Below are 15,571 nucleotides of genomic sequence, written 5' to 3'. Positions count from 1 at the left end.
ACAAAGAGCGGCATAAATTGAAAGCAAAAAAACACTCAAGCTGCCAGGACTTACCGCTGCGTTTAATTGTTTCGTATATCAAACAATACTGGCATGACTTCTGTCGTGCATAGCTGAGAAAGTCGGAATACAAAAACATCCCTCTGGCAGTGAGAATAGAGCTTTTACAATGCTGGCAAAATACCGGCAGGACATATTTTGATGAGCGATATTGGAAAGCAGCTTCGGAGTCAAGTTTTAACGCAAAACACATGTGGAATTGCTGGTAATTTCATGCTAAATTTAGATTAAACGTCACTCAGGCGTCATTTTTAACGACCTTATAATCTCATTAGCATAATTTGCCTCCTACGCATTCGCAAGGCTTAGTGGGAAAATTTAAAGATGGCTACCGAAGAAACGGTAAGTTTTTGTTAAACAGTTTATATTTTACTTTTTTTCTCCGTTTGCCCTCACCGTTTTTGTGTAAATATGTGGTAGAAGTGTTAATCAGTTATGCCGTTGTGGAAATACCGGTTTAATTACAAGATTATCGTTGTTAATTCCGCTTAAAGGGGGCTACATATGAATGATCCGAATACAACAGAATGTTGTTTTAATAATGTAAACAAACTTTGGCGATTGCGGTTCGGCGTTGATTGAGTCCTGTTCAAGCGGTGTCTCGTTTGTGGTCTTTTGCCAGTCTTTATTAAGCTTCTCAGCATGCATTGGTTTTACTATATTATGAGGTCTGAAGGGATTTTTCTTCACGAGAAGCATGTGGAAATATCAAATCTCGTAATCGGCGCATATTTCGTTTCAAGTAGTATAAATGACCGTTGGCTATAAAAGATAAATTAATACAGTTGATGCTCTTCCTGTATTTGTGCTACAAGCAAAAATCGTAATTTTTACGATGTCATTATCATTTTAAAATCTAGGCTTTCTAAATTCATAGGAGTTTATAGAACTGACTGTTCATCGCATGAGAATTGAGAAATAACATTTCCTTCATGAGTCTTGACAAAACTCACGAGTAATATTTGGAATGTATCAGTAGGAAAATCAATATTTATTTGTCTCCTGATAAACACTACTAAATTGATTTCATAGAAACACATGTGATTAAGATATACAGGGAAAATTTCCAAAATCATGATAGTAACCTTAATAGTAAACAAAACATTAAAAACAAGTCTTTGAAATCAAAGATAAGTTAAAGATGCACTTGAGTTGAATATCATATATGCTTTTGTTGCAATTCCTTGCTCTGGCAGTAGACAGAGTGAAAGTTGTGGTGCACGGATATATCACCATCAAATGAGTTGATAAAGTGATGTGGAGACGTACTTTCTGACTGTCGTTCAATTTCAGGACTTGTTTATGTCCGTGAAGCTTGAGGATAGCCGGAGGTTATGTAAAGTGTCCGTCTCCTCACAAACGACAGGGCAGAATATCATTGAATTGCTGAAACCTGATGACGACAATGTTTATTACTTGGTTGAACTTTGGAAAGGATGTGGTAAGGAAAATATGATTGTTGAAAATGTTTCTTGTTGATTTTTCTCCTCCTAGATGATATTAATTTTTCTCTCTGCATGTTAATTTGCTCTTCAGAACGGCCAATCGCAAATGAAGAAAAACTGAAGAATGTGTTGTTTCAATGGGGAAGCGACATCGATGATGTTGTATTTATGTTGAAAAGAAAACATTCTACCCCAAGACAGGTATGGTTTATCAAGGAAATTTTCATTCTGTACACCCTAATACAGAAGTAAGCCTGCTTTATAAAGAAAAAGATAAAAACATTCAATGAAAAATCAATGGATTTTTAGAAGCAGACAAGGTCACCACGCAATTCTCCTGTACAAGATCAGCTCCAAGGGAAACAGCAGAAAGTCAAAAACCTTGAGGAAGAACTTCAACAGAAAGGGAAACATCTCAAATCCTTGCGAAACAAGGAGACATCGAAGAACAGCTTAAGGACAAAATACGTCAAACTGTTGGAGTCGAGAGTTATCGAACAGGAAGACAAATTGAGCAGTTTACAAACTGTGCAAGATGAGCTTTTCAGAACCAGAGTTGATAATGAAAAACTAGGTATGAAAACTATGATTTTACTGTACTTGTTCAGTTACAGTAAACCACATTAGATAATTCTAGTAATTTTTAAATTCGTTTCCCTAAAATCCAAAACAAAATCTCTCTAATCTCTTTATGTACATATACAACTGTATCAGTTTTATATTGTTCTTATTAATCTCCGTGTTGTTATTACAGGAGGAAACCTAAACTAACTATATGCATGTATGCAGAATAGCCCTATCAGTTTTAAACTAATCTCTCTAAAGGTCCAGTCGAGATAGACTAACAGATATAAGATGTACCAAACCTCTCCATGATTTTTTTTTTTCAACAGTTCGTGAATTGGAACGGCTTCGTTCAATGTTCGCCTTGAAACATCAGCAGTTGGCTGAAGCGACAGCTCGTGTCGAACTGTTGACTAGAGAGCTAGCAAGAACCACGCAACCACAAGATTTTGTTGATGGTAACGTTTCAACTCTTGAACGAAACAAACGGTACACAACGACAACCCAAGCAGACCTTCACAAAAAGCACTTCGTGAACCAACATGGGCAGCGTTTGACCGAAGCCCAGTTATTACAGTTGCAAGCGAATATGGGATACCCAGCGAGTGGCATTTACCAGAATGGACAACCCGGCAAGGATATCCTCTTCTTGAAGCATGGTATTTTGCAAGAGCACGACGACCTGAACAGCCTGTTGTCATGGCAAAATGACGAAGAGAACGACACGGAAACGAGCGCGGATTCCGGGCACGTCTCGAATGATTCGCCATCCTATCAGAACAGACTGGGTCCGAATTTTCAATTTTACCCCAACCCCCCGGAGATGTATTGTGCGAAAGTTGAGCGGTTCGATTTTGACCAAGATCTTGGTGAGGCTTTGAAGAGCAACCAGGGGGGTGTCGGACCCGATGCTCGGGAGCTATCCGAAGTCAACGGATTATCTGGTTTGCAACAGAGGTACAAGTCGCATTCCAAGCCAGCATTCCAACCCCCCGTAAAGTCGAATCCGGCCCCGCAACTTTTTGTCAACACTGACTTCAAGCAGGGGGGTGTCGGACCGTTCCTGAGACAACAGCAGCAAATGAACCGCGGGTCTCCTCTGTCGACGTCATCATTATCGTCGATTTCTTCCGAATCATCAAGGAACAGCATCTCGTACCCAGGAAAAGACCCGACAAAACCGATGACCGACTCTCTGGCGAAGCCTTCATCTGGTCAGGTGAATATAAACAATGACAGGTTTAAGTCCAACCAGAATCCAGTTGAAAACCTGCCCGATGCAGGCTTCAAGAAGTCGAACACGGGCTCGCGGGCAAACACTCCTACGATCGAACAAAAGCCTTTCCTCCCTAGCGAGACTGCTTCTGACGCTTCGGCTCGCTCGGCCGGCTCGATATCCCTTTATCACAGGAATCGGGAAGGCTCGCTCGAAAACTCAAGTCCTTTACAGCTTGGATCGTTCGCAAAGGAACGAACTCCGTCGCAAACCAGCAGCAGCAGTTCGGAGAACTCAAGCATCCGTGCAAGAACGCCGTCGATCGAGAAACCTCCTGTGCCAAACACGTTGAACATTGCCAAAGCAAATGATGCTAAAAGCAGTCGTTTGTCGCCAACGGTTAGTGAAGCGGGGAATAGAGACAAAATCAAGAAACAAAATGCACAAATAAAACCGATGGATTCCCCAACGGCAAATAACCGATCCATAGAACAAAATGGACGCTCGTCTCCAATGGTGCTTAACTTGGCAACACAGAGCGCAAAAAGTCCGACAAAACAAAATTTAAATCGTAAATCTCCGACGATTACAGATCACCCAATATCTCGCGTGAATGACCCCAAGGGTTATACTTCCCCTGGGAATTATGACTCCAAAATAGGTTCCTCCGGTAGGGTGTTCGACGCCGGTAGATCCGTTGACCCCAAGGGTCAACTTGGAATTTTCGACCCCAAGGCGGATTCGTCCGACCGGGTGATCGACAGCAAGGGTCGAACCTCCCCTCGGGTTCCAGACTCGGGCGTGGAAGCGACAGTGCCTGATTCTCTACGTAAATCCGAAAAGGGAAGTTTGAATCCGACGCCCATGTCTTCCCCGGGGGTGCAGGAGATTTTGAACGACATGAATGCGATGAAAGTCACCGCGCGTGAAGTAAAACCGATTCAAATACAGACCAGAGCAGAAAAAGACTCCGATAATAACATTCCTGTCTTAAAATCATCCGAGAAATCAGCCAGTACGGTTGCAAAAAAGCACGTTTACAAACCTCCCAAACCGCTGCCGAGAAAGCGAACGAAAACACCACCGGCTCGAAGTTCCGGTAGTGAGGCCAATCCCGCAGTGACGTCTTCGCAAGGAACCACGGTAACGAACTCGAGCAGTCAAGGCAAAAAGCCCGCCACTCAAGCACAGAATACGGAGCAGAAGACTGGAACGAGTGTACCGAGCGAAGGACTTGGGACGAAAGCCTATGATTCGATATTAAGAAGTGCAAGAAACAAGGGAGGTATGTTGTTGAGTGAGATTGCTTCGGGTATACATGTAGGGGGATTTCCCTAATGCCCCTTTACGGCTGTACATATGTAAAAGTCTATACGACCTATCTGTCGCTCGATCGTGAACGAATTGTAACGAGTCAGCTACAGTTTTTATGACTGACTGAATACACTCGTTATACGTAGACGTTTAATCGTTTGAAACAAATTGTTGAAACGGTTTTGTTCCAAGTTGGGAATATTTCTTTGTTGTTTCTTCAAAGGTAAAAAGAGCGGCAAGCGAGTTAGCTTGGATCCACACGCAGTCTTGCTTCACGCTTCGCTTGAAGGCGAATTGGAACTCGTCAAAAATATCATTCACCAGGTAACATCAAACTTTGTATAAATGGTTAAATACCCAGGTTGAGGTCAAAGTTAGATGAAAGAGCTCATGAAAGTTTGCACGTTGTCTCTCTTCTGAATTGCTTTATAATAAAAAGGTTTACTTCCAAGCTAATATGTATTATTTTAAAAAGGTCGAAGATCCAAGTTATCCTAACAACGAAGGCCTAACAGCCTTACATCATGCAGTGTGTAACAGTCACGATGATATTGTGAAGTTTCTAGTGGAGTATGGCTGTGATATCAATGCCTCGGACATGCAAGGATGGTAAGATCAGACACAATCTTATATTAACCTGAAAGTTATCACAACTAGTTTCCATCTTTATGTTTTAATATTGATACACGTGCTTGTTTATTTCTGTATTTGTCTACGTGTTTGTTTAAAATCTTCATTTGCTATTGAATTATATTTGAAACAGTTGAGTTTGACAGATAATCTTTGGTTTGGATGGTAGTCATAGTATTGTGTTCACGAAGTTAACAACTTACTTCGATGTACTTGGTACCTTCACTGAGTATTCTCTGTTGTTTTTTTATATAGGACGTCGTTACATTGTGCAGCGGCAAACAACAGTATCGACATGTGCAAGTTCCTCATCAACAACGGCGCATGCGTGTTTGCAGTGACAGCAATCGAGGGCAAAACTCCGTCGCGATGTTGCGAGAGAGAGAGTGAGAACTTCGAAAAATGCGTGGCGTATTTATCAGGTAACAAAATTTTAGATTCGAGACCGACAGCTTGGGGTACCGGGCCAAGTACATTATTCACACTCCAGGGCAAAGATCAGTGGTTACTATATTATTACGTCATTCTTTTCGTAGATATGGAGAGCAATTTTGGCATATCAAACGAGGGCGTGGTGTACGCTGTTTATGCTTATCAGGCCACTCGTAAAGACGAGTTGAGTTTCGAGTGTGGGGAACGGCTCACGGTCATCCGTCGTGGTGACGTCAACGAAAAAGAATGGTGGTGGGCACGTGACACGCGGAACCAGTTCGGATACATTCCGAGAAATTTACTGGGGGTAAGCGTTGCAACTCTGCTGATCATTTATAGGACCCTTCATATGGGCCCCTGGGTTTTATTAGTCGAAGTTTATTCTCGTACTTTGATCGGCTTTCAAATTTGAGGAATAATTTGTGAGCCTGGTAGTTATATATTTTAAATTGCTCGTCGGCTTGACTTCTTTTAAAAAACATTGGAGTGAAAGCCAGTTCTTTCATACAGGATGAATGTCCGCTAATTCTTTTTATTCTTTTATTCATCTAGTTGCATCCACCTGTCGCCCCTGATGTTTGAGGAATGGAACAGAATCGTACTGACAAAATCTGAAATCTTACACTGAATTAATATCCTTGAGATTATAAATAAAGTTTATAATATCTTGAAGACTCGCAATTCAATAGTACCTCATCCACTCATGATGAATATAATTTAGTTGACGCGTATATATTTAATCGAACATATCTATTGTATAAAGTGTAAATTAATATATTAACATATCCAAGAGTAATGAATCATTTTAGCATCGTATTTTATTCAGAATAGTATTTAAGTCATTAAAATATATCGTGAATAATCGCTTGTGTTTTTGTCGTCATTATTTGTATATTTTGATGATAAGTATTTGTTTTGTGGGTTGTTCTTTTCCTTTTAAATTTACGCTGTAACGTCCCCAAGACATTGACTGATTGGTACAGGTTCTGTTCCATCTATGGTGATGACAGCATGAAGTACGTTGGAGGGAGCGGACGTCTTCTGGCCATACTGCTGACCACCTAGGTAGACGTTTATTGGACCGGGCTCGATGACCATTTGATCTGTATAAACAGCAAACTGTGCTGCTTCGATTGTAAATGACAACTGAGCAACCAAGAAATATATGGTTAGAAACTAGGCATTGAAACAACCAACCACCCATTGATACTCACGATGTAGAAGCAAAGATATTCTGCATCTTTATAAAAGAAAAACTAATGCACAGCTTTACTCACTTCGATCGATTGAGATGCTTCTAGGAACGTCCTTTTAACACCAACTAGTTGCATTTGTGGTACTGGTACCGTGGCTTTAGGCCAGTTGATGTACAATTGGGTGACCTGCCGAGAGGAAAGGTTTAACATGTTCACAGCTGTTTCATATTAAATTAAGCAGCCATTGTAAAATATTTCTAATCGTAAATCACCTCGTCTCCATTCCTGTTTCCAATGTTACGCAGTTCTGCTGTGACCACCGCCTGATCGCAAGGTTTTATCTCCTTGGGTACCACGATATTTGAATAGCTGAAGTTCGTGTAGGAACTAGAAAATGGACTATGTGGTAAAACTCCTGCTTTCTGTTTAAACTTTGCCAACTTTCTATGTTGTTGGCGAGGTTGACTGATGGACAACAAGCATTATGGATTGGTGGGGGAACTGCAGCTTATCAAGGTGAGAAAAAAGTTCAAAAATTTCTATTTACAAAACAAACAGTGATACAAATTGATGTTGATTAAAAAATTTGTTCAGTTAGTCTACTTACAGGCCGTATCCAAATGGGTAGAGTGGGTCACCTTTGAAGTATCTGTATGTGCGTCCGTCCATCGAATAGTTGGTCATATCAGGAACCTGTGGGAGGTGAATGGGTTTTGGTAAGTCATTTAAACTCCTCTGATAGATCGGGTTAGGACAGACTCTACTGTTTCATTGTTTCAACAGAAGAACATCAAAGTACAATGAAGATTTTTGGTATACGGAACGGGTAAAATTAGGACCCGTACAAACTTGAACAGTGAAAAAAGTATTCTTTGTCATGCATCAACCTGACTCATGCTAGCGGGCCAGGTATACGGTAGACGTCCTGCAGGATTCTCATATCCAAGAAGCACCGCGACCAATGCTTTGCCCGCGTTTTGACCCGGCAGGAAATTCAACATGATCACAGGAACTTTTGCCTTTGCCCAGGAAATGTCTACCGGCCCAGCGTTGTACAGCACGAGTATGGTTGGTCTCCCCACCGACACGGCGTCTTGTAGTAATTGTAGTTGATGACCAGGTAACGAGAGGTCTGATCTATCTCTCCCTTCTGCCTCAATTGTTATACCTAAATATTAGATTGTATCAAGGATGTTAGCAATCTTGGTCGACTGTTTAGGTGATGCTGAGTACTGTAGCTTTATCTGTTCTAACTCTTCTCAGTCCCTAGAGGTCCAGTACGTAGCCCTAACTAAACAAATTTTGTGCCGCACAGGATACCGTAAGCTCTATCAGTTCAGGTGCTTAATTCTGAAGGCATCGCAAGGCGTAACAACTAAGTTAACAAAAGATATAACCTGTCCCAAGACAAACGATGACCAAATCCGACATTTTCGCTGCATCAATCACAGGTCCAGGAAAATATGTACTAAAATGATAGGAAATTAAAAGGGCCAACGAATGGAAAATATTAAGACCAGCTTGCTTGTGATTATTCTAGAACCCTCGTACCTGCATTTGGGGTCCGAACAGCCAGGTAAATACGTCAACTTTTCGCCCATGATCAAAGAAAGTTCTGAATACGGTGTAGACACGTAAGATTTCTAAAGAAGTTATGTTTAAAATATAAGCTCTAGCTTACACTTTCAACAAAATCCTGGCGGTTTAAATTGGAACGTTTTTTTTATCCAAGTTCAAACAAGAATTGATACTTAATTTACACTTCCAACAAAATTGGTTGCTTTCATTGACTTGCCGTATTGTTTGGTGAATAATCTCCAAACAGTCCTGAGATGTTATTTGCAAATGGCCCAAGAAGCTAAAGAAACGAATAATAGAATGACAACACGATGAAGTGGGACAACATGAAAAAAGTTGTCTTGCTAAGAACTGTTTCAAAACAACACACTGTTCAACAACTTACTGTTATATTCATCGACAAATCTTTCAATGGTAATAAATTTTTGTCATTTTTCAGCATGACATACGATTTGACCGTTGCTTCCAACGATAACCTCCGGTGTTCAATGCTCTGTACCACGGACAAATTAAGGCTGTTGGGAGCAATGTTCGGTTAGTATAAACTATCGAGGTTTGGGCCTAGTCTAGTATAAATATACGATGTCTCTGAATTTGTGATAACTTTAGGTAAAACTTCCTTGACAATTTCTTTACCTTGTGTATGGATTCATTCCTGCTGGATCAAATTCTCCCAGTCTCATTCTCGTATAAAACGATGGCTTAACAAGATCTCGTAACGTTGATTCGTTTACCAATTTCTTTTGAAGAGAGAACAATTCATGGTTACACTTATTCCAAGGATTTTTTTGCTTGCGTTCATCTTTCCTGCCTCTCCCTACTCGTCCCTTATCAAGTTCTCGTCTTAAACACAGCCAACTCCCTCTCCCTCTCCAATTCCCTCCACTTCCTTTCCCTCTCCCCTCCTCTCCCCTTCTCTTCTCTCCCCTCCTCAACGTCATGTTATTCGCTCCTACCTTAGTCACAGCCTCTCCTAAATAACTGTAAATATTCTTCTTCAAAGAAGGCAGACCAAGCTCCAGATTGCACCCAGCATTCACAGCCGCAGCTGCCGTTTCAACCTCATTCTTCGTGTACTTATGGAAACTCAAAATAAACTCTACAAAGCAAATAAACAAGTGCTTAAAGGTAGCTTGACAATCTGAATCTATGGTCCTTGAAATTGCCATCCCTTGATGGAAAGAGGGAAAAATCCTGTCGGTATCTTCACCGAAGTAACACTCTAAGTCTTACGCGGTAGTAAGCTACCTTTGTGAGTTTACCTTACCTAATGCACCTTCGTCGCTGATAACATAACCTATATAAAGAAATGTTAAGGTCATTCGACATCAAGTATCACTGCAGGATATTCCAACCTTTGTCATAACTAACTCATGCACTCTAAGCTCGCCTGTTGAAAAATTGCTCACCTTTGAATTTCCATTTTGTTCTTAGTATATCGATGAGCAATTCTTTACTTGCACAAGCTGGAACACCATTCACACTGTAGAATTATTGAGACAATAACATTCGTATCTAAAATTATATCATCTCTAGCGAAACTGAAGCAAGTGCCACACGGAAACAAACCTGTTGTAACTACACATGATGCTGTAGGTTCCCGCTTCGACACATGCCTTGAACTGTGGTAAGAATGTCATGTACCAGTCTCGATCGCTGACCTTGAATTGAGGAATGTACATTGCACACACGTCAAAATCTCGTAGTTTTGTCGACGAGACGTTTTCAAACATTAAATAATTTACTCAACCAGTTGCAAAGCTTAGGTCGGCACTTGCACATCTTCAGAAAGTTGTCAAGACCTTGGGAGAACAACTCGTCAACAAACTGCATGTGGTACCTGTGCATTGAAGCTGAATCTACTTTGAGGAATATTTTCCGGTCCGCCATATGCGTCAAAATGTTTACAGCCTGCGTTGGCCAATACGTATCTTGGGTGATCTGGTGAATAAAACAATGAAGTAGAACTTTGATATGGTTCACAAATAAGCAAACGAAAACAAACAAACAGGAAAACGATTGACAAGCAAAAGCAAGTAAACAAAGTAAAGTACAAACGTCGATGTTTTATACCTGCCTGAAGCCCATAAACGAAGTGTTGTCCTAGGATTGATGTGAGGTAGGGATCCTCTCCGTACGTCTCTTGATTTCTTCCCCACAATGGATGACGCATAATGTTGATTACTGGACTCCTGGTTGAAAAACAATCTTCAGTACAGATATGCTATTAAAGAGAACACAACAGTTCGACCTACCAACAGCTGAGTCCAGTATGCATTCCATACTCCTTTTCTTTAACGTAACTGTTATGCTAGGGAAAAATCGAAATCGTTAGCCGTGATCTCAAGATCACTTTCCAACAGCCTCTTGTTTGAAATCGACTATGTTTTTAAGGTTTTCCTGCAGATATATTTCTCAGTGAGTTATCTTCGATTAATCGATTGTTTTCCCAACGGCTATGCCGAAAAAAGGCCCGCATTGTTCATGGCAGCTGGTTAAAAAAGGTTTTAAACTATAACCGTGGCTATTCTGATACCGCAACCACTCTGTTCGGAACATATTTCTTATGCTCACCTTTGCTCTAACTTCGACACCTGTCGCTCGGGCAACTTGGAATATTAAGCCAGGATCGAAAGTTGCTGCCTGTAAAAGATATTTTAAATTGTAATGGACTGTACCTAAATATTATTTGAAAAAGCGGTAAGACTCCTCAAAGAAACACGTCTTCATTACCATGCCAATGGACATTGGAAACGACGTTGCATTCCCGGCTTGCACATCGCCACTTAAACATTCTGTTCCAAACTGATAAGGGCCGATATTCAACCTAGGAATAGCTGGAGCAGGGCCTATATAGTCAAAGAACACACGAGCCTAGAATTTGCTTTTCCTGAGAACTACTACGATCTTAGCATAGAAGTAATCAAGAATTTACTATAGAAGATTTTTATAATCTTTTCACCTCCTTCCCTCCAACTTCCATGCGACATCTGATCAATAATTTCCTCCAGTGTCAATCGTCCTACCAAATCCTAAAAACGATTGATATGCGGCTGTCATGCGGGGCATTACTGCCTGGGTATTGTTGCATCTAGCAAGCAGTCAGCGACTCAGCGTTGCGCAAAAACTTGCCAATCATGTAGACCCATGGTTTCTGTACTCACATCTACTCTGACATCCCATGGAAGAGAGACGTTCATAAATGGATAATCTTCGTCACGATAATGCTCTTGTTCACGATGATTTTTGAGCGACGAACCATACGATTGTTCTCCATCACATAAAAGCAATACTGTAGCGATGAGTATGGTGATGTATCGTTGCATGACCTTGTTAATGTAATGTTTCGCTTGCAAGTACAGGATGTATTTTACAGGTTGAATAGTTGGTTTAATTGTGAATTTTCAGGCAATATAAAGACCTACTTCCGGGCCCAGCTATGAACTTGATAAATCATTAGTGCAATGAGAGGATGAAACTTGATATTATTAACATGAACGCAAGCAGTCCAGACTTATATGTATCAATGGGAGATCAAGTGGCATGCCCTACCCGAATTACTTCGAATTGTCAGATTACTCAGATATATGCACTGAGCTGTACTATCATTTCTGGAGGGAGTGCATATCAGTGGTATTGAATAAACAAGTCGAACAATACAATTCTTTGTTTGGACTTTGGGAGCTTTTGTTTCCTTGTTTCCTTAATAGGAATGATAAAAGTGTTCGGCTAATTTATTCAGATATCTGGTAGGTTTAAGTCACAATGGATTATGGATTATGGATTATGAGAAACAATAGATCCATACAGGATTGTCCAATCACAATCAGCCTTGTGCGAGGTAAATTCAAACGGACAAGTATACATTAACAGGCCGTAGTCGAGGGGAAGCTCAGATATGCTCAAGTCTTCAAGAAACAAGGATCACAAGTCTAATCAGAAGAAATAGAAGAGACCTTATGTTCCTAGAGGTTTGTTCCTTATGTTCCTGAACTTGATTTTATTTCTTTCAGACTAACACGTTGAAGATCTTGTCCAGCAAACGCGAACGAGCTTTGTTTAGCACTCCGGCAATTGCCGTCCATTGTGTTAGTTTAAATGGTGGTTGAATTTGAATAGCGAGTTTAGCGGCGTCTGATGGCCGAATTCTATCAAAATTCTCACTGCATCTTTTGGTTTAAGGCTTGCTTTAAATACGTAGTTGTCGATCAGGTAAAAGCTAACTCGAGTTTGTCTTTTCTTTTCCCGTTTTAAACGAATCACGTCGCGGAGTGAAGTGGCAAAGTATTAAAGAAATTTCGGACCGAATTCAAGTGAGTATAGTGTTCGCTGTTAAATCCTTGCTCGCTGTTTATGAACAGCGCCCTTGTGTTCCTGGAGGTTCCTGAACGTGCTTTTATTTCTTTTAGATCAACACACCGTTCTATCAAGAGTTGTGAGACTGGGACACCCGTCGAATGCCGCAAACAAATACAAAATCCTAACCTATCGAGTTTAAAGCGATCGATTTCCGTTTGGCTTTAAAAAATGTCGTATTCGATGCTTAGGCATGAATGCTCTCTTCTGTTTACCTCCTTGATTTTTAATTTTCGAACTACAGTTTTTGCATGTTCTCCCAACCCCTGGGTTAAACTGGTCGTTTCAAGTAAGGAGTAAATAAAAGTGATTTGGGCCCGATCACTTTTATTTTCTGGATGCTTGAACGGCGTTGCAAAAATTCGGTGTGCATGTGCAAAAATATGTCGCTCTCAGAGCGCCTAAACGGCTAAACCTAGCAATGAAAAATTCACGGCTACAAGGAGATAAATAGTTGAGTGCTTTTTGTCTACGTCTTTTTCGAAAAAAAAGTATGCAAGTATTCATGAAGTTAAATCTTGCTTCTAAAATGCGATGAACAATTTTGTGTGCATGAATAATTGCATGCTCTCTTCCAGAGAGAAACGGGTATTTTGTATTTGTGTGTGTCCATTAATTGTTATGGCGAAGAAGAAGGAACCAACAATGAGAGGTTTGGCGTAACGTTTCCAAAATAATAAGTAGTGGTTGTTAATTTTCCTGGTGCTCCAGCCACCATATTTCCCTTTGTTCATTCGTATAACCCCAATTATACATCGGGCTCCTCGGCCCTTGTATAATTAGAATCATCTCGCATTAGATGATGAAAGATCCGAAGACAGATGATGATGCACCCAAAGACAGATATCGAAGGACCCCAAGACCGATGATGATAGGTATACTAATTAGAGTAATGCATGATTAATGTAGTGCATGATTGATTTATTTTCGGATTAACTCCTGCTGGTGGTCTAACCTAGTATATTCACACATCAAGTGACATTTCACCCTTTTCGACAATGCATGATAACAGAAAATTTCTCACAGCTCTTATGAGAGCGTTTTCGAGCTTTCTCGATGAAACATTCCTAACTTTGTCACTTGTGTGTGAATTTTAACGACTTTTGGTGGTCTTATACAACTAATCTTTTTCTTTTATTTCTATTTTGAACCTATTTTGAATGTATAACAATTCGGTGAAGACCACCTTAACGGCTGCGAAATATGCATGATGGCTTTTAAAGCGTTGAAATGAAAGCAGCAAAAGGCAATTAGCATGCGCGACGCGCTCGCAACGAGAAAATATTATCGAATTCGTATTGGCCTAATTTTAGATTAATACGAATGTAATCGCGAGTGCTTATATGATCATATAAGTTCTCTGTTCAGCCTGTTATAATGCGAGCATTTCGAAGAAACGTCCGTCAATGGCAACAAAAATTTTACTTTTGGCATTCATTGAAGTTTGAAATGAAAAAAATTACTTCTCGATGTGAAGACACTAGCTCTCTACTGTTTCCCTTATTGGTATTAATTTTTCAGATTGCATGCAGTTTCAGCTTTGAAAATTCGGTTGATCTCAAGCATGAAGGAAATAAACGAAACCTAAACATTTTGACTAACTTGATAAAATGAATGCATGTATAACTTATAAGAATGAAAGTATAACTCACCACATTCCTTGCCATACCATATTTTATTTTGAACGATAACTAGACTTGTGGGGATATCTGGGGGATATCTGGGGGAAGACTGTTTAACTGTAGGTTATTAGTATATGTTGCCCCCTTGCCTGAAAAGCTAAATGGAAATGATGAGGGGGAAGGGGATATCTGGGGAAAGACTGTTTAACTGTAGGTTATTATTATATATTCCCCTCCTGCCTGAAAGGCTAACTTCCTTTAAAGAAGACTCGTTTGCATTTTGACACACTTACTATGTTGTTTAATTCCTTTCACGTCCTCCTGTCGAGACGTTGTTGAAGAAGACTGACCGTTGAAATTGGAGCAAAGAAACACGTGAAACACTGTTCACCAAAGGTAATTATACAGTACGAAAGGTAAGGGGTCATTACTGATTCTTATTGTAGTATACACCTGCATGATACTGAGTATTTGAGTTGCATGTTGGGCCCAATTACGTTTATTTCCTGCTTCGGTCAACCATAATCCAGAACGTGTGAAAAAAAATACTGAAAACGATTGCGTTAGGTGCATGTCTTAATAGAAGAGCGTTGTTGTCTACATCTGTTTGAGATAAAAAAAGCATGCAAGTCGGTGAATGTGAATGCCAGATCCTTGAATAATTGTTGCCATTGTCGGACAAAGCGCAGTTTAATTTCTAACAGCCTGCTGCTTGCAACGAACGATATGCGCGCTGCGCACGTTATACCACCAGCAGAATCAAATTTACGAAGCTCGAGAATTGCATTCCTAGGACTTTGTTCGCAAGAGCGGAACAAAGACGGTAAAATATAGATAAAAACTGAAATGTCATGTACGTGTCTCCATTCCGGACGATTTCTAATGAAAATACCAAATTCGGACCGCCGGTCAGGCAACCTGAAACTCAGGTTACCTTTGGAGGGTTTTTCTCCGGGCACTCCGGTTTCCCTCCTTTTCGTTTGGCTTTTAAAACAGTGTCCATGTCTGGGGCCAAACCGTATTTTACATGAAGTTTTCAAAAAAAAAAAAAAGAGTAAATGGTTGGCTTCTGGGTTCAAATCCCAGAACACTGTCCTTTTAAATCTTGTAAATTTGTGTCCGAAAAGAATCGGGCATGCCTGCTACGAAGTTCCACTG

The 15,571-nt window shown here is 40.4% G+C and overlaps 2 protein-coding genes across 3 annotated transcripts; one reads left to right on the top strand and one right to left on the bottom strand.

Annotated features, from left to right (window-relative positions):
- Positions 1 to 66: 66 nt before the first annotated feature.
- Positions 67 to 6,481, top strand: LOC114517881 (apoptosis-stimulating of p53 protein 1-like). 2 transcript variants are annotated; one of them, XM_028537719.1, is made up of 11 exons: positions 67 to 265; positions 336 to 402; positions 1,354 to 1,501; positions 1,597 to 1,706; positions 1,815 to 2,079; positions 2,399 to 4,570; positions 4,823 to 4,923; positions 5,075 to 5,208; positions 5,485 to 5,651; positions 5,766 to 5,968; positions 6,214 to 6,481. In XM_028537719.1, exons 2-11 carry the CDS (start codon positions 385 to 387, stop codon positions 6,241 to 6,243), a joined length of 3,348 nt encoding a protein of 1,115 aa, XP_028393520.1. In that variant the 5' UTR covers positions 67 to 265; positions 336 to 384; the 3' UTR covers positions 6,244 to 6,481. The 2 variants fall into 2 exon arrangements, with proteins under 2 accessions (XP_028393520.1, XP_028393521.1); XM_028537720.1 differs by lacking the exon at positions 67 to 265 and having other exon boundaries at positions 277 to 402.
- Positions 6,392 to 11,935, bottom strand: LOC114517883 (probable beta-D-xylosidase 6). The gene is made up of 21 exons (XM_028537721.1): positions 11,600 to 11,935; positions 11,398 to 11,467; positions 11,169 to 11,284; positions 11,010 to 11,078; positions 10,691 to 10,746; positions 10,509 to 10,627; positions 10,276 to 10,376; positions 10,005 to 10,096; positions 9,845 to 9,918; positions 9,703 to 9,732; positions 9,392 to 9,534; positions 9,072 to 9,175; positions 8,821 to 8,950; positions 8,653 to 8,715; positions 8,409 to 8,500; positions 8,255 to 8,325; positions 7,745 to 8,025; positions 7,465 to 7,550; positions 7,130 to 7,244; positions 6,939 to 7,043; positions 6,392 to 6,807 (listed from the first exon to the last, which is right to left on the bottom strand). Exons 1-21 carry the CDS (start codon positions 11,759 to 11,761, stop codon positions 6,604 to 6,606), a joined length of 2,283 nt encoding a protein of 760 aa, XP_028393522.1. The 5' UTR covers positions 11,762 to 11,935; the 3' UTR covers positions 6,392 to 6,603.
- Between the last annotated feature and the right edge of the window lie 3,636 nt (positions 11,936 to 15,571).

Source organism: Dendronephthya gigantea, unplaced genomic scaffold (assembly GCF_004324835.1).
Source record: "Dendronephthya gigantea isolate DGI-Jeju-01 unplaced genomic scaffold, DenGig_1.0 000009F, whole genome shotgun sequence".
NCBI lineage: Eukaryota > Metazoa > Cnidaria > Anthozoa > Malacalcyonacea > Nephtheidae > Dendronephthya > Dendronephthya gigantea.
The sequence above is the reverse complement of the archived record's forward strand: the minus strand, read 5'-3'. Positions and strand labels throughout refer to the sequence as shown.

Bases quoted from the DNA above. Each gene is read 5' to 3' on its own strand.
- LOC114517883 (XM_028537721.1), bottom strand. From the start codon at position 11,761: ATGCAACGATACATCACCATACTCATCGCTACAGTATTGCTTTTATGT. The intron at 10,628-10,690 runs GTAGGTCGAACT...TTTTTCAACCAG, and splicing joins CATACTGGACTCAGCTGTTG to GAGTCCAGTAATCAACATTA. The intron at 8,716-8,820 runs GTAAGTTGTTGA...TCGTTTCTTTAG, and splicing joins ATTTGTCGATGAATATAACA to CTTCTTGGGCCATTTGCAAA.
- LOC114517881 (XM_028537719.1), top strand. The intron at 4,924-5,074 runs GTAACATCAAAC...TATTTTAAAAAG, and splicing joins TCAAAAATATCATTCACCAG to GTCGAAGATCCAAGTTATCC. The intron at 5,969-6,213 runs GTAAGCGTTGCA...TTATTCATCTAG, and splicing joins TTCCGAGAAATTTACTGGGG to TTGCATCCACCTGTCGCCCC.